The 25,534-nt window shown below is 41.3% G+C and overlaps 1 protein-coding gene across 1 annotated transcript; it reads right to left on the bottom strand.

The window, feature by feature from the left end:
- Positions 1-17,558: 17,558 nt before the first annotated feature.
- Positions 17,559-23,199, bottom strand: nkx1.2lb (NK1 transcription factor related 2-like,b). The gene is made up of 3 exons (XM_034092203.1): positions 22,885-23,199; positions 20,926-21,139; positions 17,559-18,283 (listed from the first exon to the last, which is right to left on the bottom strand). The coding sequence occupies exons 1-3, from the start codon at positions 23,197-23,199 to the stop codon at positions 17,559-17,561; spliced, it is 1,254 nt and encodes a 417-aa protein (XP_033948094.1).
- Between the last annotated feature and the right edge of the window lie 2,335 nt (positions 23,200-25,534).

Raw genomic sequence — 25,534 nt, 5'->3', positions numbered from 1 at the left:
TGAAGGAGGAACCTATTGCGGTGAGCACGTTGTAACTTCCGGTTGTTGTTGTTGTCATCTCCGGGTATCCCGTGTGCCTGTTCTGTTGCTGATAGCTTATTAACTTAAACTTAATCGATCGTTTTAAAACTCTTGATCACGGCAACTGCCTGACGTTGTAATCACACGTTACTACAGCTTAAGCACTCACAACTCTCCTTCTCTTAGCGACTGTAACTGTAACTCCACAGTTGCCTACACTCTTTTCGGGTTTGCTAACGGTAGCTACTTTAGCTTGATAGCTAGTGTTGACAGCTTCATAGTATGTTGAATACTTAAAACGAAAGTTAGTTATAATTAAATATAATCAATTATATTCTTGTATAACCCACAATGAAAATGCTTCATATTTTAGTTTTTCTATATGTACAGCATAAACAAAACAAAGTGGTTTGTTAAGTTGAGTGTAAGGCCTAAAAATGATTTATGCCCTAATCTCTGAAAAGAGAGTAGGCAGTTTTTTCCTCTCCTCTCACAGCAGGGAGGGGGGCTCCGGACTTAAGGAGAAACATCTTGAGGCCTCAAAAAGGTGGTTATGTCAGAGGCATAGAATATGTCTAGTCATGTTTTGTTTTACACAAACTTGGGAAGGTGTGTCTTATGCCAGAGCCAATAGAATATGTTGGTTGGGTATAGAGGAGGTGTTTGTGGGTTTTCTATCCGGTTTTTTGAGCATAAAAAGACTGGCTTTTTTGGATTTTCCGGGGGAGAGAGGGGGAAACCCCTGGTATACTCTCTCCCGGTAAGCTCTGTCCTTCAGAGCTGGGTTAATAGCTCGCGGTAAGGTTCTCTCAAACTTGGTAAATATCTATTGATTTTCTTCATTGAAAGCTGAGTGAATTTCTTGGATGAAATGCTGAGTGAATTTCTTGGATGAAATGCTGAGTGAATTTCTTTGAATGCTGAGTGAATTTCTTTTGTTTGCTGAGTGGAATGTTTTGTATGATAAGAGAGGGGGAAACCCCTGGTATACTCTCTCCCGGTAAGCTCTGTCCCTCAGAGCTGGGTTAGACGGCTCTCGGTAAGTGGTTTGCTGGAAGACGTTGCTAGAACGATCCAGAATACATGATTTTCTGCTGTAAGTTATTAGAACGAACCAGAATACATGATTTGGGTTTCATGCTGGAAGTTATTAGAACGATCCAGAATACATGATTTGGGTTTTATGCTGGAAGTTATTAGAACGATCCAGAATACATGATTTTCTGCTGGAAGTTATTAGAACGAACCAGAATACATGATTTGGGCTTTTGAATGAATATGAATTAAGGTTTTAGATAAAAAATATATAACCCCATTTTGATATGTTTTGTATGATTATAATGTGTTAAAAGGTAAAGACTCTGTATTGGTTTGGACCTACTTTTTCTTCAAATAAACTGATCTCACTTTTTGGATTGGGACAATAAAAGGGAAAATCTGTAATCTCCTCTCCTGCTTCAAAGGTAAGACTGCACTCTGCCACACACATGTTTAGGTAGGAACACACCCCATTTACTGATACCAAAATCCTTCGGGATCGCTTAAACAGATTAAAAGGAGTTGTCTGAATAGGAACAGCAGTTAATTGAACCTGGTTCTTCGGGGAGTTAATAGAGGTGAGATCTTGCTGACGTTTGGTGGATCTGAGCCAAGCAGTAAACTTACATAGACTCAGTAACTTCAGTCGGGTCAATTAGTGAGGTCAGAGTAATTTACCGGAATAAATTAATCAGGACCTCACCTATACTCTAAACACTAGCCATGGCTCTTTCCCCACCCTCTGGTGCTATTTCCTGCTCTTCCTGTCTCATGTTTGGTTACTTCCCGTCCTCCCTTACTGGTAAGGATACATGTGTTAAATGTAGTATAGTTGTTAGGTTGGAGGCGGGAATCATAGCCATAGAAGCCCGGCTCCGCATCTTAGAAAGTAACTCAGCTAAAGTAAAGCCCATGTTAGCATGTGCGGACCGGCAAAAGGTAGCTCCTCTTAGCCGTCCCCCGGCAACTCCCGAGCAGCAGGGAGGCTGGGTGACTGTTCAGAAGGGGCATAACGCGAAACCCGCAGGTCCCCACCAACCCGTTCACGTATCTAACAGATATTCCCCACTCAGCGAGACACCCGCTGAGAAGCCAACTCTGGTTATTGGTAGCTCTATTATGAGACACGTGAATTTAGAGACCGAAGCCTCCACAGTCACATTCCGGGGGCCAGAGCGGGCGACGTTGAGGCGCATCTTAAACTGCTGGCTAAAAATAAACATAAATACGGTAGGATTGTTATTCACGTCGGTGGTAATGATGTTCGTTTACGCCAATCAGAATGCACCAAACTTAATGTGGAGTCGGTGTGTCGTTATGCTAAAACAATGTCGGACACCGTAATCTTCTCTGGTCCCCTCCCCAATCTGATCAATGATGACATGTATAGCCGCATGTCATCATTTCAGCGCTGGTTGTCTTGGTGGTGCCCAGCAAACAATGTGGGCTTCGTAAATAATTGGACAGCCTTCTGGGGAAAACCTGGTCTGATTAAGAGAGACGGCATTCATCCTACTTTGAAAGGTGCAGATCTCATTTCGGCAAACATTTCAGGGCTTTGTGGACTTAATCCATGACAAACTGGAGTTGAGACCAGGAGGCAGAGTCGCAGTCTTACACGCTTCTCTGCACTCTCTCCTAGGCAGTCACCCATAGGAATCCCGAACCCAATAAAATACCCAATATTAGCGGTGTGTGTGTCTGCCCAAGGACAATTTAAGGTAAAACCTAATAGAGGTGTCATACATAATAACCTTATAAAAGTAAATGTAACAACTACTACAGTGCAACAAAACAGGAAGATTACATGTGGTCTCTTAAACATAAGATCTCTAGCATCTAAAGCAATATTGGTAAATGATTTAATATCAGATTATAATATTGATATATGCTGTCTCACTGAAACTTGGTTGAGACATGAAGAATATGTCAGCATGAATGAGGCCACTCCACCCAGCCATGTCAACACTCATATTGCTCGAGGCACGGGCCGAGGAGGTGGAGTTGCAGCAATCTTTGACTCAAGTTTACTTATCAATACTAAACCAAAATTTAATTATACCTCTTTTGAAAGCCTCGTTTTTAGTCTTACGCATCCGACCTGGAAAACTTTGCAGCCAATCTTATTTGTTACAGTGTATCGTGCACCAGGTCCTTATTCAGAATTCTTATCAGAATTCTCTGAGTTTTTATCAACTTTGGTTCTTAAAACAGACAAAGTAATTATCGTAGGTGACTTTAATATTCATGTTGACGATGATAAAAATAGCCTTACTGTTGCATTTAACTCTATATTAGATTATGTTGGTTTCTGTCAGAGTGTAAATAAACCAACCCACTGCTATAATCACACTCTCGACCTTGTTCTGACTTATGGTATTGAAATTGAGCAACTATTAGTCGAACCGCATAATCCTGCTTTATCCGACCATTTCTTAGTAACTTTTGAAGTACTGTTACGAGACTACAAAGCATCAGTCAAAAGCTCTTGCAGCAGAAACCTATCTGTTAGTGCTATAGCCACATTTAAGGAAGAGATTCCACCAATACTTAACTCGATAGCATGTCTGCATGTAGGGGAGGAAACTTATACAAAATGTACACCACCCCAAATTGATCATGTTGTTGATAGTGCTATAGATGCGCTGCGAATAAAATTAGACTCTGTTGCTCCTTTGAAAAAGAAGAAAATAAAACAACATAGATTAGCTCCATGGCATAATGCCGAAACCCGCAAAATAAAGCAAAAGTCTAGACAACTTGAAAGGATATGGCGTTCCACTAAACTTGAAGAATCTCGTTTCATTTGGCATATTACTCTCAATGAATATAAGAAAGCACTGCGTAAAGCGAGAGCAGCCTACTACTCTTCATTAATAGATGAGAATAAGAATAATGCAAGATTTCTTTTCAGCACTGTAGCCAGGCTGACAGAGAGCCACAGCTCCATTGAGCCTTCTATTCCCATAGCACTCAGTAGTAATGATTTTATGTGCTTTTTTAACGATAAAATTGTTACTCTTAGAAACAAAATTAATGACCTCTTGCCTTTGACCAGTATAGTGTTATCAACAGCTCCCGGAAACGTAAGTTCTAATATTACACTAGATAGTAAACTAGAATGCTTTTCAGCCATTAACCTTGAACAATTACATTCAATGATTCTCTCTTCTAAACCATCAACGTGCATGTTAGACCCAATTCCATCTAAGCTGTTGAAGGAAGTTTTTCCATTAATTAGCACTTCTTTATTAAATATTATGAATATGTCTTTATTATCAGGATATGTTCCACAATCATTCAAAGTAGCAGTGATAAAACCGCTTCTTAAAAAGCACAACCTCGATCCAGAGGTTTTAGCCAACTATAGACCTATTTCTAATCTTCCGTTCCTCTCAAAAATTCTTGAGAAAGCGGTCGCAAAACAGTTGTGTGATTACTTAAAAAACAATGATTTATTTGAAGATTTTCAGTCTGGCTTTAGAACACATCATAGCACAGAGACAGCTCTGGTTAAAGTCACAAATGATATTCTAATAGCCTCAGACAAGGGACTTGTCTCTATTCTTGTTTTGCTCGATCTCAGTGCTGCATTTGATACTATCGACCATGATATCCTATTGCAAAGACTAGAGCACTTAGTTGGCATACAGGGAACTGCTTTAGGCTGGTTTAGGTCCTATCTATCTGAACGCTCTCAGTTTGTACGTGTTAACGATGAATCTTCCACGCAAACCAAAGTTAGCCATGGAGTGCCACAGGGCTCAGTGCTCGGACCTATTTTGTTCACATTATATATGCTTCCGTTAGGCAATATTATAAGGAATCATTCTGTAAACTTTCATTGTTATGCGGATGATACTCAACTATATTTATCAATCAAGCCTGATGAAATTAATCATCTAAATAAAATTCAAGACTGCCTTAAGGACTTAAAAACGTGGATGACCTTAAACTTTTTGATGTTAAACACGACCAAAACTGAAGTTATTGTACTTGGCCCGAAGAATCTACAAAACAAATTATCTAAAGATATACTAACTATGGATGGCATTAATTTGGCCTCCAGTGAGACTATAAGGAATCTTGGTGTTATATTTGATCAGGATTTATCCTTTAACGCCCACATAAAATCAATTTCAAGGACCGCCTACTTCCATCTACGTAACATTGCAAAAATCAGGCATATCTTGCCTCAAAACGATGCAGAGAAACTAGTCCATGCATTTGTTACTTCTAGGCTGGATTATTGTAACTCTTTATTATCAGGGAGTACCAAGAAGTCAATCAAGTCACTTCAGCTGATTCAAAATGCTGCGGCTCGTGTACTAACCAGAGTTAGGAAAAGGGACCACATTACTCCTGTTCTGGCTGCCTTACACTGGCTCCCTATAGAACACAGGATAGAATTTAAAATTCTTCTTCTCGCCTACAAAGCCCTTAATGGGCAGGCGCCATCTTACCTTAAAGAACTCATTATACCCTACTGTCCTACTAGGGCATTGCGTTCCAAGAATGCAGGTTGTTGGTTGTTCCTAGAGTCTCTAAAAGTACAATGGGAGCCAGAGCCTTTTCTTATCAAGCTCCACATTTGTGGAATCAGCTTCCAGTTTGTGTTCGGGCGGCAGACACCCTATCCGTTTTTAAGAGTGCGCTTAAGACCTTCCTTTTTGATAAAGCTTATAGTTAGGGCTGATTAGATTCAGCCCCTAGTTTTGCTGATATAGGCTTAGTTTGTCGGGGGACATCTTACTTCTTCCTTCTCTCTGTCTATACCTGTGTACTCTCATGTTCCGATTAACCCAGCTTCCCCAAATGTCTTTCTTTTTGGTGTCTATATACGCTGGGATCCGGAGTCATGGATGATCCTGCGGTCCTGTGTCCTGGATCGCGAGCACTGGATCTTGAGTCGTGGCTGTGGTCCTGGATCATCGGTCCTGGATGGATATCCTCGTGGATTCATCTTCCTATTATACACACATGCATTTCCAAACATTTGGACTACCTATGTTGCAAATGTATTATCTTTTCAATTTACACACGGCATCTATTGCACGTCTGTCCGTCCTGGGAGAGGGATCCCTCCTCTGTTGCTCTCCCTGAGGTTTCTCCCATTTTTCCCTTTAAACTGTGGGTTTTCTTCGGAAGTTTTTCCTTGTACGATGTGAGGGTCTAAGGACTAGGGTGTCGTATTGTCATACTGATATTCTGTACACACTGTGAAGACCACTGAGACAAATGTAACATTTGTGATATTGGGCTATATAAATAAACATTGATTGATTGATTGATCACTCTACTTTCACCACAGAAAAGTTACATCAGGACTGATTCATGACTTCATATTCCATACTGAGGTTCATGTGATGTGTACAAATACAAATTGAGTATTACAACTTTTTTTTTTCAACCAACTATTTATGTTAACATAAGAAACTGTAAAATCTCAATATTTACAATACAGGGTTCATACACTTTTTCACCAATGATTTTAAATGACTCTTTCATGTGGCTAGCATGCGCTGCCTCGCCCATATTAGCACGTCTTGGGTCAATGTCTTTTGATAACCACAATTGGTACTTATCCTTTAGAAGCCATACATTGTTGAAACTGCACTTCCCTGGCATCTTTATATCAAATAGTAGCTCCTGTAGACTAGAGGGCATGATTGTACACATCTCTCACCAGCGAAATACTGCCTCAGTTGCCCATTTTAAATTTCATTATACGATACAGTATTTATTATCATTATAGTATTACTATTTTGGCGATTAGATAACATATAAATTACATTTGATGCAACTTTAGTTATATTTCCATGACTTTTCCAGGTTTTTAATGACCGTACAAACCCTGACAATATCAGAACTTTCTCAACCAACTATTCATTATAAATGTAGAGACAGGGGGAGCAGTGCCATGGTCTTTGTCTGTCTTCCAAGACAGTGGGTCTGGCTGCTGTGTAGGTGATGGTGCATGGGCTGTTGGTGGCTGTGTCGGCGGGAGGGAGGTGTGCTAGGCCAGACTTCTTTGCTGGCTGGGTTGATCGTGCTGGCTGTGGTGGAGGCACAAATCAGCAAAAGTAGGGGCTGAATCTAATCAGCCCTAACTATAAGCTTTATCAAAAAGGAAGGTCTTAAGCGCACTCTTGGTCCTTGGTGGTGATGGCTCTGGTGAAGGCCCTTGAGCCATGGTAGATCTTGACCCGGGTGCAGGCACAGATGGAGGTTCTTGCTGCTAGGTGCAGGCAGCTGTGAAATTGGAAAGAAATATAGGACAATATTTACTACTAAGTTCATTAAAATATAAGTTCAAGTGGAATGTTTCTCAAGCACAAATAACAATGCACAACTCAAAATAAAATGGGGAGGTGGGACAGGAGTCTCTCTCTCTCTCTTACAACCTACTAAACCCACACAATGAAAGTACACTATTACTGTAATATTTACATTTACCTATCTTCAAATGGATCCCTGTTGTTGTTGCTGTGTTCTCCAGGTTCTGATGCTCCATCTCCACTGCTGCTAGTGCTACAAGTCCGCTGTGCAGAGCTGGAAATCAGATAATAAGCCTGTTGAACAGGAGAAAAGAATGAAGCAGAGGGAAAGTTGCTGCCGTTTGTGTGGTTGTCCTAGCCAGAATTTATTAAACACATTCATAAATTCACTTACAAATTATATCCGTTTTCTCTATTTATGTATCTCTGCGTTGTGTTGTGTGGTCGAATGGATATGACTTCCTTCTTGCCAACCAGCTTTATTATCTGTGCAAACAGAATATAAGGAAATGGCTTCACCAGCGTTCTCCCTCAATACTTCTCCTCAGTGAGGCCTGAAGCTAACTGAGAATGTTATCACTGTATTACTGTAAATGAAAAAGGCTTTAATCCTTCATGAAAGTCATAATATGGCATGTGGATTTATGTCCATTTTTTAATAGAAAACGAAATATGTCAGACATAGTTATTTTGATTGGCTAAATGTATTTTTACATTCTCAGTTAGCTTCAGGCCTCACTGAGGAGAAGTATTGAGGTAGAACGCTGGTGAAGCCATTTCCTTATATTCTGTTTGCACAGATAATAAAGCTGGTTGGCAAGAAGGAAGTCATATCCATTCGACCACACAACACAACGCAGAGATACATAAATAGAGAAAACGGATATAATTTGTAAGTGAATTTATGAATGTGTTTAATAAATTCTGGCTAGGACAACCACACAAACGGCAGCAACTTTCCCTCTGCTTCATTCTTTTCTCCTGTTCAACAGGCTTATTATCTGATTTCCAGCTCTGCACAGCGGACTTGTAGCACTAGCAGCAGTGGAGATGGAGCATCAGAACCTGGAGAATACAGCAACAACAAGAAGGATCCATTTGAAGATAGGTCAATGTAAATATTACAGTAATAGTGTACTTTCATTGTGTGGGTTTAGTAGGTTGTAAGAGAGAGAGAGACTCCTGTCCCACCTCCCCATTTTATTTTGAGTTGTGCATTGTCATTTGTGCTTGAGAAACATTCCACTTGAACTTTATATTTGAATGAACTTAGTAGTAAATATTGTCCTATATTTCTTTCCGATGTCACAGCTGCCTGGGCCTAGCAGCTAGAACCTCCACCTGTGCCTGCACCCAGGTCAAGATCTACCATGGCTCAAGGGCCTTCACCAGAGCCATCACCACCAAGGACCAGAGGACCAGCATCACTACAGCAGCCTCCACCTCCATCTGTGCCTGCCACAAGATTAAGATACATCTCGGTACAAAGGCCTCCACCACAGCCATCACGATCAATCCAGCCAGCAAGGAAGTCTCGCCTAGCACACCTCCCTCCCGCCGACACAGCCACCAGCAGCCACCAGCAGCCCATGCACCATCACCTACACAGCAGCCACTGTCTTGGAAGACAGACAAAGACCATGGCACTGCTCCCCCTGTCTTTACATTTATAATGAATAGTTGGTTGAGAAAATTCTGATATTGTCTGGGTTCGTACGGTCATTAAACACCTGGAAAAGTGCAGGTCTCCCTTGAAAAAGTGCAGGTCTCCCTTGAAAAAGTGCAGGTCTCCCTTGAAAAAGAGATCTATGATCTCAATGGGACCAATCTGGTTAAATAAAGGTTTGAAATGAAATGAAATGAAAGTCATGGAATGCAAGATTTTTCCCAAAGTTTTGGAAAAGTCATGGAAATATAACTAAAGTTGCATCAAATATAATTGATATGTTATCTAATCGCCGAAATAGTAATACTATAATGATAATAAATACTGTATCATATAATGAAACGTAAAATGGCAACTGTGGCAGTATTTCGCTGGTGAGAGATGTTTACAATCATGCCCTCTAGTCTACAGGAGCTACTATTTGATATAAAGATGCCAGGGAAGTGCAGTTTCAACAATGTATGGCTTCTAAAGGATAAGTACCAATTGTGGTTATCAAAAGACATTGACCCAAGACGTGCTAATATGGGCGAGGCAGCGCATGATAGCCACATGAAAGAGTCATTTAAAATCATTGGTGAAAAAGTGTATGAACCCTGTATTGTAAATATTGAGATTTTACAGTTTCTTATGTTAACATAAATAGTTGGTTGAATTTTTTTTTTGTAATGCTCAATTTGTATTTGTACACATCACATGAACCTCAGTATGGAATATGAAGTCATGAATCAGTCCTGATGTAACTTTTCTGTGGTGAAAGTAGAGTGATAGAACTATTTTACTCCAAATTCTAATTTACACATTTTCATTTTAGACGAACAACACATTTATATAGGTCTATAGTGTAATTCATATATTTCACTACTTTTGTGAACCAAAAACGTTGGTAAACCAAATCTGAAACACCAAAAAAAATGGATGACGAGTACATCTGTGTTTTCACAAGAGTTTTTAAGTTTTCTAAAAATCTGATTTCTAAGCTAAGTATCTCATGAGACAGTGCTCTAAGGTGAGTGACATTGCATTTCTAGCAAGACCAGAGACTGAACATTTTGATATGTTACACCATGCCATGTTATGAGAAGTACATTTAAAAGGTGATTTAAGGAGACAAATACCCTTCACTTCAGTAAAATAAGGTACGGCGATTTCATTTTAAAAGACAATGAAGGCAGTTTATATTGATTGATATATTTATTATATTGAAAGCCAAATTAATACATAGTCCCCTGAATCTGGAATAACGTACAATTTACAGCCTCACAATGTCAGGAACTTTTCATCTACAGATTGCTTTGGTCTGGTTTTGCTCTTCACTGATTGGTTACTGAGACTTTGAACTTAAACGGACCTCCCCGTTTATTCGCGCGTAGTTTAATAGAATAAGTAGAATAAACGCGCGAATTGTGGCGCAAAGGGCGTTCCATACTAGACCAAGTGGACACGCAACCAAAAGCGGGCCGCTGACGTCACAGCCCTCTTAAACGGGGCTCCGCGCTGTAGTGGAAACGAGCCATTACATGTTTCTCTGCGCTCTCAATAAAATACCCAATATTAGCGGTGTGTGTGTCTGCCCAAGGACAATTTAAAGTAAAACCTAATGGAGGTGTCATACATAATAACTTAATAAAAGGAAATGTAACAACTACTACAGTGCAACAAAACAGGAATATTAAATGTGGTCTCTTAAACATAAGATCTCTAGCATCTAAAGCAATATTGGTAAAATATTTAATATCAGATTATAATATTGATATATGCTGTCTCACTGAAACTTGGTTGAGACATGAAGAATAGGTCAGCATAAATGAGGCCACTCCACCCAGCCATATAAACACTCATATTGCTCGAGGCACGGGGCCGAGGAGGTGGAGTTGCAGCAATCTTTGACTCAAGTTTACTTATCAATACTAAACCAAAATTAAATTATACCTCCTTTGAAAGCCTCGTTTTTAGTCTTAAGCATCCGACCTGGAAAACTTTGCAGCCAATCTTATTTGTTACAGTGTATCGTGCACCAGGTCCTTATTCAGAATTCTTATCAGAATTCTCTGAGTTTTTATCAACTTTGGTTCTTAAAACAGACAAAGTAATTATCGTAGGTGACTTTAATATTCATGTTGACGATGATAAAAAATAGCCTTACTGTTGCATTTAAAGGTGGGGTAGGTAAGTTTGACAAACCGGCTCAAGATACACTTTTTGTTATATTCCATGGAATGCTCTTAACATCCGATAGCAATGAATATATCAAGTGCTTTGACAAAAAATCCATAAAAAAACGTCATCTGTTGAAGCCGTAATACTGTAAAAAGTACGGCTAAACGGATTGGATTGCCGCCTTGTCTGTCAGCCTTCCATCTCGTGTACGCACAAATGTATCTCGTGCCCTCATTGGGCGTGCATTGCAGCAGCACTTCAATGACTCGCCAGCAACAGGCGGCCACTTTCACCAGTCTGCTGACGTCATGTGCGCGTTCATGTGTGTTGGAGGAGGTGCTCTGAAAGGAAGTCTGAAGGAAGGGGCGGATTCTTTTCGGCTGTGTACTTTCAAATTTTAGTGCACTGGAGCCGGTTTCTGAAACTTACCTACCCCACCTTTAACTCTATATTAGATTCTGTTGGTTTCTGTCAGAGTGTAAATAAACCAACCCACTGCTATAATCACACTCTCGACCTTGTTCTGATTTATGGTATTGAAATTGAGCAACTATTAATCGAACCGCATAATCCTGCTTTATCCGACCATTTCTTAGTAACTTTTGAAGTACTATTACTAGACTACAAAGCATTAGTCAAAAGCTCCTGCAGCAGAAACCTATCTGTTAGTGCTATAGCCACATTTAAGGAAGAGATTCCACCAATACTTAACTCGATAGCATGTCTGCTTGTAGGGGAGGAAACTTATACAAAATGTACACCACCCCAAATTGATCATGTTGTTGATAGTGATACAGATGCGCTGCGAAAAAAATTAGACTCTGTTACCTCCTTTGAAAAAGAAGAAAATAAAACAACATAGACTGCTCCATGGCATAATGCCGAAACCCGCAAAATAAAGCAAAAGTCTAGACAACTTGAAAGGATATGGCGTTCCACTAAACTTGAAGAATCTCGTTTCATTTGGCATATTACTCTCAATGAATATAAGAAAGCACTGCATAAAGCGAGAGCAGCCTACTACTCTTCATTAATAGATGAGAATAAGAATAATGCAAGATTTCTTTTCAGCACTGTAGCCAGGCTGACAGAGAGCCACAGCTTGATTGAGCCTTATATTCCCATAGCACACAGATTTTATGTGCTTTTTTAACGATAACATTGTTACTCTTAGAAACAAAATTAATGACCTCTTGCCTTTGACCAGTATAGTGTTATCAACAGCTCCCGGAAACGTAAGTTCTAATATTACACTAGATGGTAAACTAGAATGCTTTTCAGCCATAAACCTTGAACAATTAAATGCAATGATTCTCTCTTCTAAACCATCAACGTGCATGTTAGACCCAATTCCAACTAAGCTGTTGAAGGAAGTTTTTCCATTAATTAGCACTTCATTATTAAATATTATGAATATGTCTTTATTATCAGGCTATGTTCCACAATCATTCAAAGTAGCAGTGATACAACCGCTTCTTAAAAAGCACAACCTCGATCCAGAGGTTTTAGCCAACTATAGACCTATTTCTAATCTTCCGTTCCTCTCAAAAATTCTTGAGAAAGCGGTCGCAAAACAGTTGTGTGATAACTTAAAAAACAATGATTTATTTGAAGATTTTCAGTCTGGCTTTAGAACACATCATAGCACAGAGACAGCTCTGGTTAAAGTCACAAATGACATTCTAATAGCCTCAGACAAGGGACTTGTCTCTATTCTTGTTTTGCTCGATCTCAGTACTGCATTTGATACTATCGACCATGATATCCTATTGCAAAGACTAGAGCACTTAGTTGGCATACAGGGAACTGCTTTAGGCTGGTTTAGGTCCTATCTATCTGAACGCTCTCAGTTTGTACGTGTTAACGATGAATCTTCCACGCAAACCAAATTTAGCCATGGAGTGCCACAGGGCTCAGTGCTCGGACCTATTTTGTTCACACTATATATGCTTCCAAACCATTAGGCAATATTATAAGGAATCATTCTGTAAATTTCCACTGTTATGCGGATGATACTCAACTATATTTATCCATCAAGCCTGATGAAACCTAAATAAAATTCAAGACTGCCTCAAGGACTTAAAAACGTGGATGACCTTAAACTTTTTGATGTTAAACACGGCTACAACTGAAGTTATTGTACTCGGCCCAAATAATCTATGAAACAAACTATCTAAAGATAAACTAACTATGGATGGCATTAATTTGGCCTCCAGTGAGACTAAGGAATCTTGGTGTTATATTTGATCAGGCTTTATCCTTTAACGCCCACATAAAATCAATCTCAAGGACCGCCTTCTTCCATCTACGTAACATTGCAAAAATCAGGCATATCTTGCCTCAAAACGATGCAGAGAAACTAGTCCATGCATTTTTTACTTCTAGGCTGGATTATTGTAACTCTTTATTATCAGGGAGTACCAAGAAGTCAGTCAAGTGGCTTCAGCTGATTCAAAATGCTGCGGCTCGTGTACTAACCAGAGTTAGGAAAAGGGACCACATTACTCCTGTTCTGGCTGCCTTACACTGGCTCCCTATAGAACACAGGATAGAATTTAAAATTCTTCTTCTCGCCTACAAAGCCCTTAATGGGCAGGCGCCATCTTACCTTAAAGAACTCATTATACCCTATTGTCCTACTAGGGCATTGCGTTCCAAGAATGCAGGGTTGTTGGTTGTTCCTAGAGTCTCTAAAAGTACAATGGGAGCCAGAGCCTTTTCTTATCAAGCTCCACATTTGTGGAATCAGCTTCCAGTTTGTGTTCGGGCGGCAGGCACCCTATACGTTTTTAAGAGTACGCTTAAGACCTTCCTTTTTGATAAAGCTCATAGTGATAAAATAAAATAATCTAATAAGAGTGCATTGACGTAGATACGTTGTGCCTCTTCACCTATACATTTAAGTTCTTACTCTTTCACTTAAATCCTAAAAACTTATATCTTATATTTAAAACTTTATCCAAAACCTTTCCCCTCTCTGACCTCTCGATGTTCTAATAGAGGGTAACAGGTTGCAGAGAAGGCCTAGCCCGGCCGGGGAGTGTGGAACGTAGTCACAGACCTACTCCTTACCTCTCACCAATTCCAATTAAGGTTCCAGTGGGGACCTTTCTCCCTGTGTGCCTCTCCGCCTCTGTTTCTTACTTCTTATTTGCTACCCTTTTCCTTCAACCTATCCTAAGGGAGTGCATGTACGTAGACACGTTAGTTTAGCTGCTATAGGCTTGGACTGTTGGGGGGGCCTTACTCCGTCTTTCTGTCTGTTTGTACCTGTGTACTCTCATGTTCCGATGAACCCAGCTTCCCCCAAATCTCTTTTTTTGTGTCCATATATACGCCGGGATCCTGAATCGAGTCTAATCATGTTGCTGCGGTCCTGCGTCCTGGATCCTCTATCCTGAGTTCTGGATCTGAGTCCTGGACTTCGAGTCGTGGCTGAACCTGTCTCTGCGGTCCTGCCTGACTCTCATCACACTACTTCCCTGATGGCTCCCACAGGATTGCTGACATCCTCGTGGATTCATCTTCCTATTATACACACATGCATTTCCAAACATTTGGAATACCTATGTTGCAAATGTATTATCTCTTCGATTTATACACGGCATCTATTGCACGTCTGTCCGTCCTGGGAGAGGGATCCCTCCTCTGTTGCTCTCCCTGAGGTTTCTCCCATGTTCCCTTTAAACTGTGGGTTTTCTCCGGAAGTTTTTTCTTGTACGATGTGAGGGTCTAAGGACAGAGGGTGTCGTATTGTCATACTGATATTCTGAACAAACTGTGAAGTCCACTGAGACAAATGTACAAACATTTGTGATATTGGGCTATATAAATAAACGTTGATTGATTGATTGATGGTCACATGACTACACATGCACAGTTTCCTGACATGCTCCTCCCTCCTACTTGTCACCTGTTTCTTTAAGTCAACAGTCAACTTGCATTGTGGGTAATGTACTGTAGGAGTTGGGGATATTCTAGTTTAATGTGAAGGCTTAACCTAACAATTACAAAATAAATGTCATGGTAATCAGTTGGAAGTGTAGGTACTGAACACATGTTAGCAGTTACAGATCTTAAAGCTCTTAAATACTTTATACATTCATTCTGATGAATCTGAAAGTTATATTGAAGAAGTTTGACAAAATGAATACTCATTTCAAACTATAGCACTTTTTATACATGATTAGCAATACAAATTCATTTAGATAATGTTGAAGGAGTTTTAGTAAAGGTTTTGACAAGGAAGAAGAAAGTGGAATATAAAGATAATTGTTGTGTCTCAAATTGTGTGTTTCTGTACTTACGTTTGCTGTTTCGAGTGCATATGTGTTACAGTGTGAAGTATGGCACTATAATTCACTACGAGTACTTAGATGATCCTTTAAAAATGGTCAACAAGTTGACTTCTCACACTTAATGACCGCCATCTTGCCTACGTGTCGACTACACAATTGCAGTTGCTCCGGTAGATATTAAATAAATGTTCTGCATGTGTTTTTTAGTAACATTTGCATAGTGACCACATAGTAGTAACATTCCATTATATTTGTTTAAAAAGAAACCACATACATTTTATTAGGTTATTTGAGCAGTTTATAGTCATCTGGTACCGCAAATTATCGCAGCTAACTAGCTAGCTAGCTAACAGCTGCCATCATCACTTCCTGTGAGGGCCCAGCAGTCTTGTGCTATCCAACACAACACTACAGGGTGGAAATGAACACGCTGCCTACGTCAGAGCATGACATGGCCCTTCAGGCCGAACACGCCGACTGCGTGGGGCCTCACCTTGCGGAGGGGGCCTCATCTTGCGGAGGGAGCCTCAACTGCGGCGCACCTATGCGCTTATGCGGCTCAATTAGTGTGGCGCGGCACGGTTTAGCCGCTGCGAGGCTCCACTAGCACCACGACCCCCACCCCCTCGTCGACGCTCGCAAAACAGAGGGCCTCATCATATAACTTTGCGTGGGGCCTCACATTTGCCAGGGACGGCCCTGCATGGCAGTATTCTAAAGGAAGTATCAAGTGACTGGCAGATGTCTTGGTTCATGCTGCATACATTTTCAACCCTTTGGTTTGGGACAGTCTGCATGAGCGCTACACAGTGACAGACAGCTGAGTCAGCATTAACACTGCTGAAAGTCACACTTTCTCTCTGGAATACCAGCTAAATCGAACTGAAGAGAATGAAGCCTAATGTTTTGCTGAGTCATTAAGGGACATATCCTCTAACATTACCTGCTCTCACACATTAATGTGTCCACTGTCGTGGAGCGGTGTGGGAAGATGCATTCTGATTGGTCGACTGTTTCTCCAAGCAGGACGTCCCGCTGCCAATGAGCACCCCCACACAGTGAAAGCATGTCTGCTGTGATTGTGAGTGGTGAAGCTGAACTGAATCACATCTATCTGACCCCAGACCAGCTGCTGAAAACCCATCAGCCTGTACTTTGTTTGTCCAGACTGTAAAACCCCAACAACATTGGATGGACAGTTCCGTCCAACTATTCCCCTCAGGAGGAATCTGCCTGGCTCGAGTGATACTTTGACCATCATCAGGTCAACATTGTAACATGTCCCATACCATAGTTTATGACCTAACACCTGCAGAACTGGTGACATTGACCATTTCCTCATCACTTTGTTTTATACAAATGCGCAAATATGCTAACATGCTGCACTGAAAAGATAATACCAACGCATCGTCACTGTTGGCATGCTAGCATGTGGACACTAGAAGGGCTCTTGTTATTTTGAATTGTACCTGTTCAGGGTATGAGTTGGGGACCCCCAGAAACTAGGTCCGTCCTGCTGTCCCGCTCCATCACAAAGACTTCACCGGGCCACCATTCACGCTTTCATTGACATTATTTAATATAAAGGACGATATCATGTTGAGCTGAGGATTCAGTACATCCAAGGGTTTTATGGAAACATAACAAATTCAATAAATAAGAGAAAGGAAAACAACCACAGCTGGAGGTACACGTCACTGACAATAGATCAAGCCATTCCTTAAGTCATAAATAAACATTCAATATTCCGACAGACTTTTTTTTAAACAAAAAAATCAACTATTTGTCTATTACGTCGTTTAAAACAGCATTCGGAATAGGGAGCTAGAACATAGATGTATGTACAGTTTCTGGTAGATATTCACATTCTATCAAAATAATTCATTGAAATTAAAGCCTTGAAGTGTTGGTCGTAAAAAGGAGAGCAGAGCTGACAGTCTGTCTGCTGGAACATTTCAGTCTCCCTGGGCTCAGTGTGTGTGTGTGTGTGTGTGTGTGTGTGTGTGTGTGTGTGTGTGTGTGTGTGTGTGTGTGTGTGTGTGTGTGTGTGTGTGTGTGTGTGTGTGTGTGTGTGTGTGTGTGTGTGTGTGTGTGGGTCTACAGGTGTGTGCTGTAGAAGGCGGGGGCAGCGTAGCTCTGTGTCCCCAGCATGAAGGGGGACAGGACGTGGCTGGCGGTGAGGAAGGGCAGCTGGACCAGGCTGCCGGCGGAGTGGTGGTGGTGGTGGTGGCCCCCGTAGCTGTGCATGGCCAGGTGCCCGCCTAACGGGGGGGACTGACTGAGAGGGCTGAGGCTCCCCATGCCTCCCCCCCCTGATCCTCCGCCCCCTGCACCGGTGGGGGCGGAGGTGTCCGCCCCGGGGTTCTGCTTCTTCCACTTGGTGCGGCGGTTCTGGAACCAGATCTTGACCTGGGTCTCGGTGAGGGACAGCGACAGGGCCAGGTTGAGGCGCTCGCACACCGACAGGTACCGCGTGGACTTGAACTTGTTCTCCAGCGACACCAGCTGCTCGTAGGTGAAGGCAGTCCGGGCTCTGCGGGGCTTCCCCGACTTGGAGTCCGAGCCGGAGCGCTTCCTCTTGGGTTTCCCCTGCGAGCCCTGGCTCCCGGTGCTCTGGCCGTCGGTGTTCTGGCCCGCGGGGCTCTTGGTGTCTCTGTCGGGGTCCTGGTGACCCTGCTGGCCCCCCTCTCTGTCTCCGTTGGAGGGCAGAGCGGAGCTGCTCTCCTCGCTGCTGTAGGGCCCGTCTGCGGCCTCAGAGTCGGGGCTCCCTGCTCTGTGGTAGTCCTCCTCCTCGTCCTGGCCCCTGAACACAAAGCCTTCCTCTGGAAACACAACAAAGACCAGGTCAGAGCCTTTAGTTTTAAGATTGAGCTTTAGTGGTGATTGGTAAATGAAAGTCACACAGAGATGCGGGCCCCTATGGGGCCCTGAGGCGCCCGAGGCCCCTTGGCTCAGTCTTGTTCCTAGTGTTATAGTGTACATGAGATGGCAACAGTATATTTGCCGAGACAACGAAATAATGATAAAGTGTTTCGTAGTTTAAATTAACTTGGCAGTGCAAAAATGTGACACAATAAAAATCACTGAGGCCTGTACTCCCTAATATATATATATATAAATATGTGTGTGTAATATATATATATATATATATACTGTATACACTGTGCTTCTGTTGTGCTACTTTGATATCTCTGTTGAAGAATATACCTCACACTATACATATTAAAGCCCTTAACGTTACAGTTTGCATTATGCTATGGTGTATTACCGAAAATGAGTTTGTTTTTCACGAATAGCCCGTTAGTTATTTTTGACTGGCCAGATATTTGTTTTATTTTTGTAATCATTAATGTTCGAGCTGATAATGAAATGGAAATTGTAGTCAAGGGTTTGTGTTAAAAACTGAAATCTCATATATTTGAATCCAATCATACTTCCTGTGTCTGACTCACAGAGTGTACAGTGGGCACAGACAGCTGTTAATATTACATAATGCTTCATGAAGAATATGACAAAAAACCTTTGAATTAATTTGAATATAAATGTGTTAACAATGAGGACCTTGATATTTAAATATGACATAATATGTAACTACTCTTCACTGCAGCCTGAAACCAACATTTAAAAACTGAACATGAGTTGATAAGACTTGTTTGTCCCATTTAAGTGTAATGGGTCATTCTACAGACAAGGTGGAAGTGCTGTCACTTACTTTTGCAGACACCAAAATACATGACGTTGGCCTAATACTCACATTCATTATATATGTTGAATAAATAGAGATTGTCTTTGCAATGGTACTAAATAAAATAAATAAATAAATGGTTTTATACATAAATTGCAATTTTATTTAAAATGCCAAGTTCAAGGAACTGCCTTGTCACTTTGATCACATGGAAGTGGAGCCTATAGTTTTCATTTAAAAGATTTTTTTTTCAATAAATACATCTCATTCATATTTACATTACATTACATACATTACATATAACACTGAAATGGTAAAAAAAAAACGCAAATTATTATTAATAATATCCAATAAATGTCAGTCACCCAAAATTACGTCATTAGTGTTACTGCTACACAACACGCTTTTATTTTGAAATGATGTACCGTCTCTGAAGTGCCTCCTGTAACAAGAGATCATTTGAGGCAGTGCACAGAGACACAAGTCTCTGAAGATACTTCTTACTTTGTTTGTTAAAGGTGTCATTTTATCTTCAAATGTTACGTGCGTCTTTCAAGTCTGTCATAGTGTTACTCATGGCATAGCCTAGGGGTGAACATTTGAATGGGAACATGTATTGTATTGAAGAGTTAAACGATTATGATATTGACTGAAGCACATTTGGTCTGACACATGGCAGCAATTTTGTTAAAATTGTAGTGTTTTCTCCAAATTGTCACTGGTGTTACTCTTCTTCCGGTAACACGTAACACCATGACGTTCCTATATAAATAAGCTTTGTATAATGTAGGCCTATACAAATAATAAAAATACTTTAAGCTCTACTTGTTGTGGATTCATCAAGTTAAGAGTTATGTATTGCTTTTTAACAGGTTTTAGATGTGTTTATAAGGAATATATTTCATCAGATTTGTATCACCGCAGATTCCACATTTTCTGTAGAATGACTCAATTATCAACACCCTTTTATTCAAATCCTTGCTTTTTTTTTATCATTGACTACAAACATTTTAAAATGGATTGTATAGGAAAGTGTATATTTTATTTTCTTCGAATGTGTTTTGACTGCTGTGTATTTACCACAGGTCAGGAATAGCAAAACACGAAATAGTAGAGGAGAGAAAACACGCAATGGGTAAATGAATTATCCATGAACCGGACTCATTTAACACACGAATGAAATGTGTGACACACAACAAATACAGACACATATTCTAACAGTATTACTCATCCCACACGCACGAGCCGTATACACCTCGTGCTTTTTATTTCTTTTTCATCGGAGCTTTAATTTAAGGCGACGCGTTTCTTTTTCTTCGATCGAGAACGAACTTTAACTTTCGATCAGAAGGTTTTGTTTAAAAAAATAAATGCATTCCCTCAGTATTTACAGTTACACTATTAACAAATCAGGAACGTCAATATGTAGGCGATTACATTGAAAAGAATAGCTTAACAAAAGTTATCTCACACAAACAACTACTACCCCGATTAAAAACGAAATCCACTTAATGTGAGCTTTGGCCTAATGAAGAGAGGTTTACCTACAATTACTAAATATATTTTTACAGTTAAATACTCAAATCAAAACAATAAAAAATAAACACAAACAGATAAAGATTTGGGGAAACGAAATCAATGTTTTAAAAGGCTGAATTACTACAGAAAATGTAAGTTTTAAGACATTTGGACGGAGAAAGAGCGGCGGCGACTGGCGGGAAAACATAAAGGGAACATGATGGAGCAGCGTTTAAAGGTAGATCCGTAAAATGGACTCACTGCTCTGGTATTCCTCCGCACCGTAGCAGCCTTTAGCCGACTCCACACTGGGCTCGCGCTCCACCGCTCCTCCTCTCCGGTTCTCCGCTCCGTACGCGCTCAGCTCGCGCTCACCCCGGTGGCTCGCGTGCTGCTGTCTTCGGCAGCTCGTGAACTTGTTCGGGTCCAGGATGTCCAACACGGAGAAAGAGGTGGTCCGGTGCCCGGTGGGGCCCTGGAGAATAACGCATTGGAATTATTCATTGACAGCTAGAGAGTAAGAGCTGCAGATATTGGGTTATCGATTATTTTGTATTTTGAATTGTTTATAATAGCCTACTCGTCATAATAATATTATTAATAATATTAATAATACTAAATAAATAAATAATAATAATAATACTAGTATTAGGCTACTACATCTAGGCCTACTACTACTACTACTACTACTACTACTACTACTACTACTACTACTACTACTACTACTACTACTACTACTACTACTACTACTACTACTTATAAAAATAATAATAATAATAATAGTAATAATAAAAATAATAGTAATAATAATCATTGTAATAAATGTCATACGGCCCGTGAAATACATGTGTCTCCTATGTGTACATCGGGTATCGAACAGCCAATCAAACGGCGCTAAAGTGTGTTCATAAAGCGAACACACACAACATGACCACAAATCAAACACATTTCCTATTTCCAATATGTAGCGGTCAATAGGTATCAGAGGGCGAACGAATCAATCCCATTTTATTGATATGGTTCTCATGTTGAAGGGATAAAAGGAAGTAAACTCTTCTTCGCGTTAGTCAGGATGAAAAGACATTAAGAAGAGACACTTTGAAGTTGAATGAAGACACAGTTTTATGATTTCCAAAAAAAATCCCAATCCTTGCATGAGTTTAACCCTGTGTGTGTCCCCCGTGTTTATGATGAACCTTATATGCTGAAGATTTATGTGAAGCCCAAAAGGCGGCCGAGTGCATGGAGCAGATAACAGATTGGGATCCTTCGCTTATTAATGAGGCCAGTCTGGAGCATGTCGACATGAATAATCCCACATTAATAATATTATAATTCTCCCTTGAAATAATCCCAGGGAGCATGCGGGCTGGACCCATGGGCCTATTAACTTGTGATGATAAGAATAATCACACAATAGCTCGGTGTGATTAGGGCAGTCCAGTTCAGATAGGAAACACAAACTAATCTACGATCATGACATCTAATCCAAGGATGGGTTATTTTCTAGAATTAACAGGAGTACTTTTTCAATTATAACCTATTGGATCTTCTTCGGATAGGATTTGAAAGTAAATGGAAATACTGTGAGATCATTCTGAAAGAGTGGACTTGTAAGGTTTTTATTAAGGATTCAATCGCAATACAGTTTGCAGGAACAACTACATGATGTGAGCTTTTATAGAAATGCATTGGATTGTATTGTGATTGTTTCCCATCTCATCACCGCAGCAAATTGGCGGATCATTTTACTGCTATGTCTTAATTAAGGCCTCATCTTCCGGCATGGCGGCAGGCCCACAGGAACACAGCTGTCATACAAATACAAATACACACCCTCTGTCGTTTACCACGGGGCATTTTCAGTTCTTTTTGCACTTCAACTTTCTGTTGCTTTTCATGGCAAACTATTTACCATATTTCCTGTTTATTTCAATGCAATTTATAGGCTTGTATGTTGAAAGTTCAAAGGCTTTATCATTTGCACATAGAGTGTTCTGGAAATGAACATCTTAAATGCATGCTCGTCCAGCAATGCAACATAATATGTAGGCCTATAAGACATAACACAAATACAAATAGTGCAAGAAGAAACAGAAATAAAATAGTGCGAGAGAATGTTGCAAGATGGTGTTTACTTCTGGGTCTGGATCTATTTTGTTCACTCTCTGTGAGTCTACCCTCGCCCCCAAATCCCCGTGAGGTGTTGCGTGCATCTACCTGCTGTGGTGGGGCTAACACCGGGTTGGTAGGCGGAGGTTCCGAGTGGTTCACCCCGGCCTGAGCGTCTCTGCCTCCCGCCCCCGCGCTGGAGAAGAGCCGCTTCTCCCCGGCGGCTGCTCCCTCCAGAATGTCTATGCTGTCCGGGCCCACCACGGTCTGGACCCCGTCCCCGCCGGGCCCCGGTACCGCTCTGTCCCGACTCATCACGGGCTGGACCACGTCCGCCAGGGGCCCCGGTGCACTTCTGTCCCGGCTAATCACGGTCTGGACCCCGTCTGCTCCGGGCCCCGGCACCAATCTGTCCCGGTTCATCACTTTACTGTCCCTGTACCATATATCAAGAATCCGGTTTTAAAATTATGAGCGGTTAAAAATGGAAAGGTTCTGGACCGAGCCGTTTTAAAGGGACCGTGTGGTTCTGACGCGGAGGGGACCCATCAGCATCCAGAGTGAGGAGAAGTTTTCCACAGAACCGGATCCCGTCAAACTTTCTGTCCTCTCTGCATCCCCGCAGCCTCTCCGCTGATCGGCTCACTGTCCTGTACGGTACCGTTATCCCGTGTCGGCGCACACACACACAAACACACGCACAATAAAAGCAGCGTGCCGACCTCCAGCCCCGCGCGCTCTGTCTGCTCACCGGTGGGTGCGCGCTCTGGAAGCCTGACAGGAGTTGAAGGCGGGACGGGACTGATCTATCTCTCTAATAGTTCAAACTAGCTCTCGCCCCCCCTCCGTCTCTCTATTAGTTAAGCGAAGCCCCCGCTCTCCTCCCATTCTTCTCTCTCTCCTTCAGCTCGTGCAGCTCTCAACGCCTTTTTTTGGCTTTTAGCTGGCCCCTCGAGGACCCACTATCATATAGGCCTAATCATATATGTGCGTGTGTGTGCGTGTGTGTCCCTCCTTATTTATGCATTCCTATTCAACTCTACGGCTTGTAATTGGCTTCAAATGAATCCCACTTCCACTAATAGTCTATTATCTCGGGGCTGCGCGCGGAGCGATCCGGGCAGTCACTATCCGAGCACGAGGAGAAACAGGGGGAGAGCGCTGGCTCTTCTTTTCTCCCTGACAAAATGAAGAGAAATAGTTTACACAGGAGTGAAGGTGAGGTGCAGTGACCAGTTCTGTTTAGGCCCATCAAACATTTGCATTGCTAATTTCAAACAGAGCAATGGATGGAACTTCTCCATCGGATTTCTGAGTATTGCAGGAAATAAGATCTGTGGCCAAGACATGTTTATAATACTTCAGGAGGACACTCCACATATAAACACCACTTTTATAATGTAAACATTTTGCGAAGCATAATTGCTATGTTAAAAACGTTGGACTAAAAAGGAACTACAGCTCGGTCACATGACTTCACATCACCACCACCACTAATAAGCTTAAATTGGTTAATGCTCGTCAAATCACGTGTAGGCTACTAATCTCATGTAGTCACTCGTTAACAATCTCTGTTTTTATGACACATAAAAGTGTTTGACACCAGTGGAGTATTTAGGCTACTGACAGATGTTATGTCCAAAAACGTGAACATCTCGTCAGCTTGCGACTGACCTTATTTCAGGCATTTAACTGAAAAAAACACGTTCAAAGAGCCGTTTCCTTCAAGACAAGTGAACCGGATATGGTAAAATGCTTACTTATTACCAGGTTTTAGGACTCCTTTCTGCACCTCTCTGATAGGCTGCTGCTCACTCGCGCAGCACAGGTACAGTAGGCCTCGCGCTGGGGCCAAGGTTAACTGGCCCGCATGTAATTGACGTGCAGCTGATGTGTCGCCTCGCGCTGCTTTACTCGCGCACACAAGGAAGGAGCGAGCCTTATCTTGAATGCAGATTCCAGGGTAGGGCCTCCTCAAAACTCAATTACGGCCTGGATAAAGCCGGTAATGTCCCCGCTGCAGTGAAATATTGATTCCTAATCCTTGACAGTCATTACTATGCCAGAAAATAATAGACCACAGAATTGGATTTTGATTTAACACACGACGTGTTTATTCTAATGCTAGGGACTTAATATTCCGTGGACTCTCATGTTCAGCCACAGAGGAGAGGGGGGGCTCTGACGCCACACTTTTTATATTGTTGTTGAAGAAATAAAAAAAGAAAGAAAGGGGAGATGGGACATCTTTCCTGTCCTCCGCCCCGGCCCTAATACACAAGGTCAGCTCCATGTAATTGCCTTGCTCAATGATCCTTAGGAGGAAGAAATTAAAAGTTGAGCAAAATAATGACTGAAACAATGAGACATGATTAGCCAATCAGAGAGCTAAACCCATTATGGCAGCCTTTTGATCTACTTCCTGCTTCCGCCCAGAGGCTTTATGGCTTTATTTTAAAACAGTCAATATATTAACCAGATTAAATCACAGCAGTTTATTCACCTTGGGAAATATTAGCATTTTAACGGGTGGAAGAAAACTATAAAGCACTGCGAACACGCTGCTACTGAGAGGGCTGGCCCGAAGAACATGGACAATTATAGTTGTATTAATAATATTATATACATTATGTAATAACACAAATTATGCAAATTATTATTAAAATTGATTATATTATTATATTGAATACTATTTCACCTCAGTTCAGAATTGTAATTAAAACACTTGCTGCCTGCAAAAGTACTAAACTGAAAAAAG

Source organism: Pseudochaenichthys georgianus, chromosome 10 (genome assembly GCF_902827115.2).
Source record: "Pseudochaenichthys georgianus chromosome 10, fPseGeo1.2, whole genome shotgun sequence".
Taxonomy (NCBI): domain Eukaryota; kingdom Metazoa; phylum Chordata; class Actinopteri; order Perciformes; family Channichthyidae; genus Pseudochaenichthys; species Pseudochaenichthys georgianus.
The sequence above is the reverse complement of the archived record's forward strand: the minus strand, read 5'-3'. Positions and strand labels throughout refer to the sequence as shown.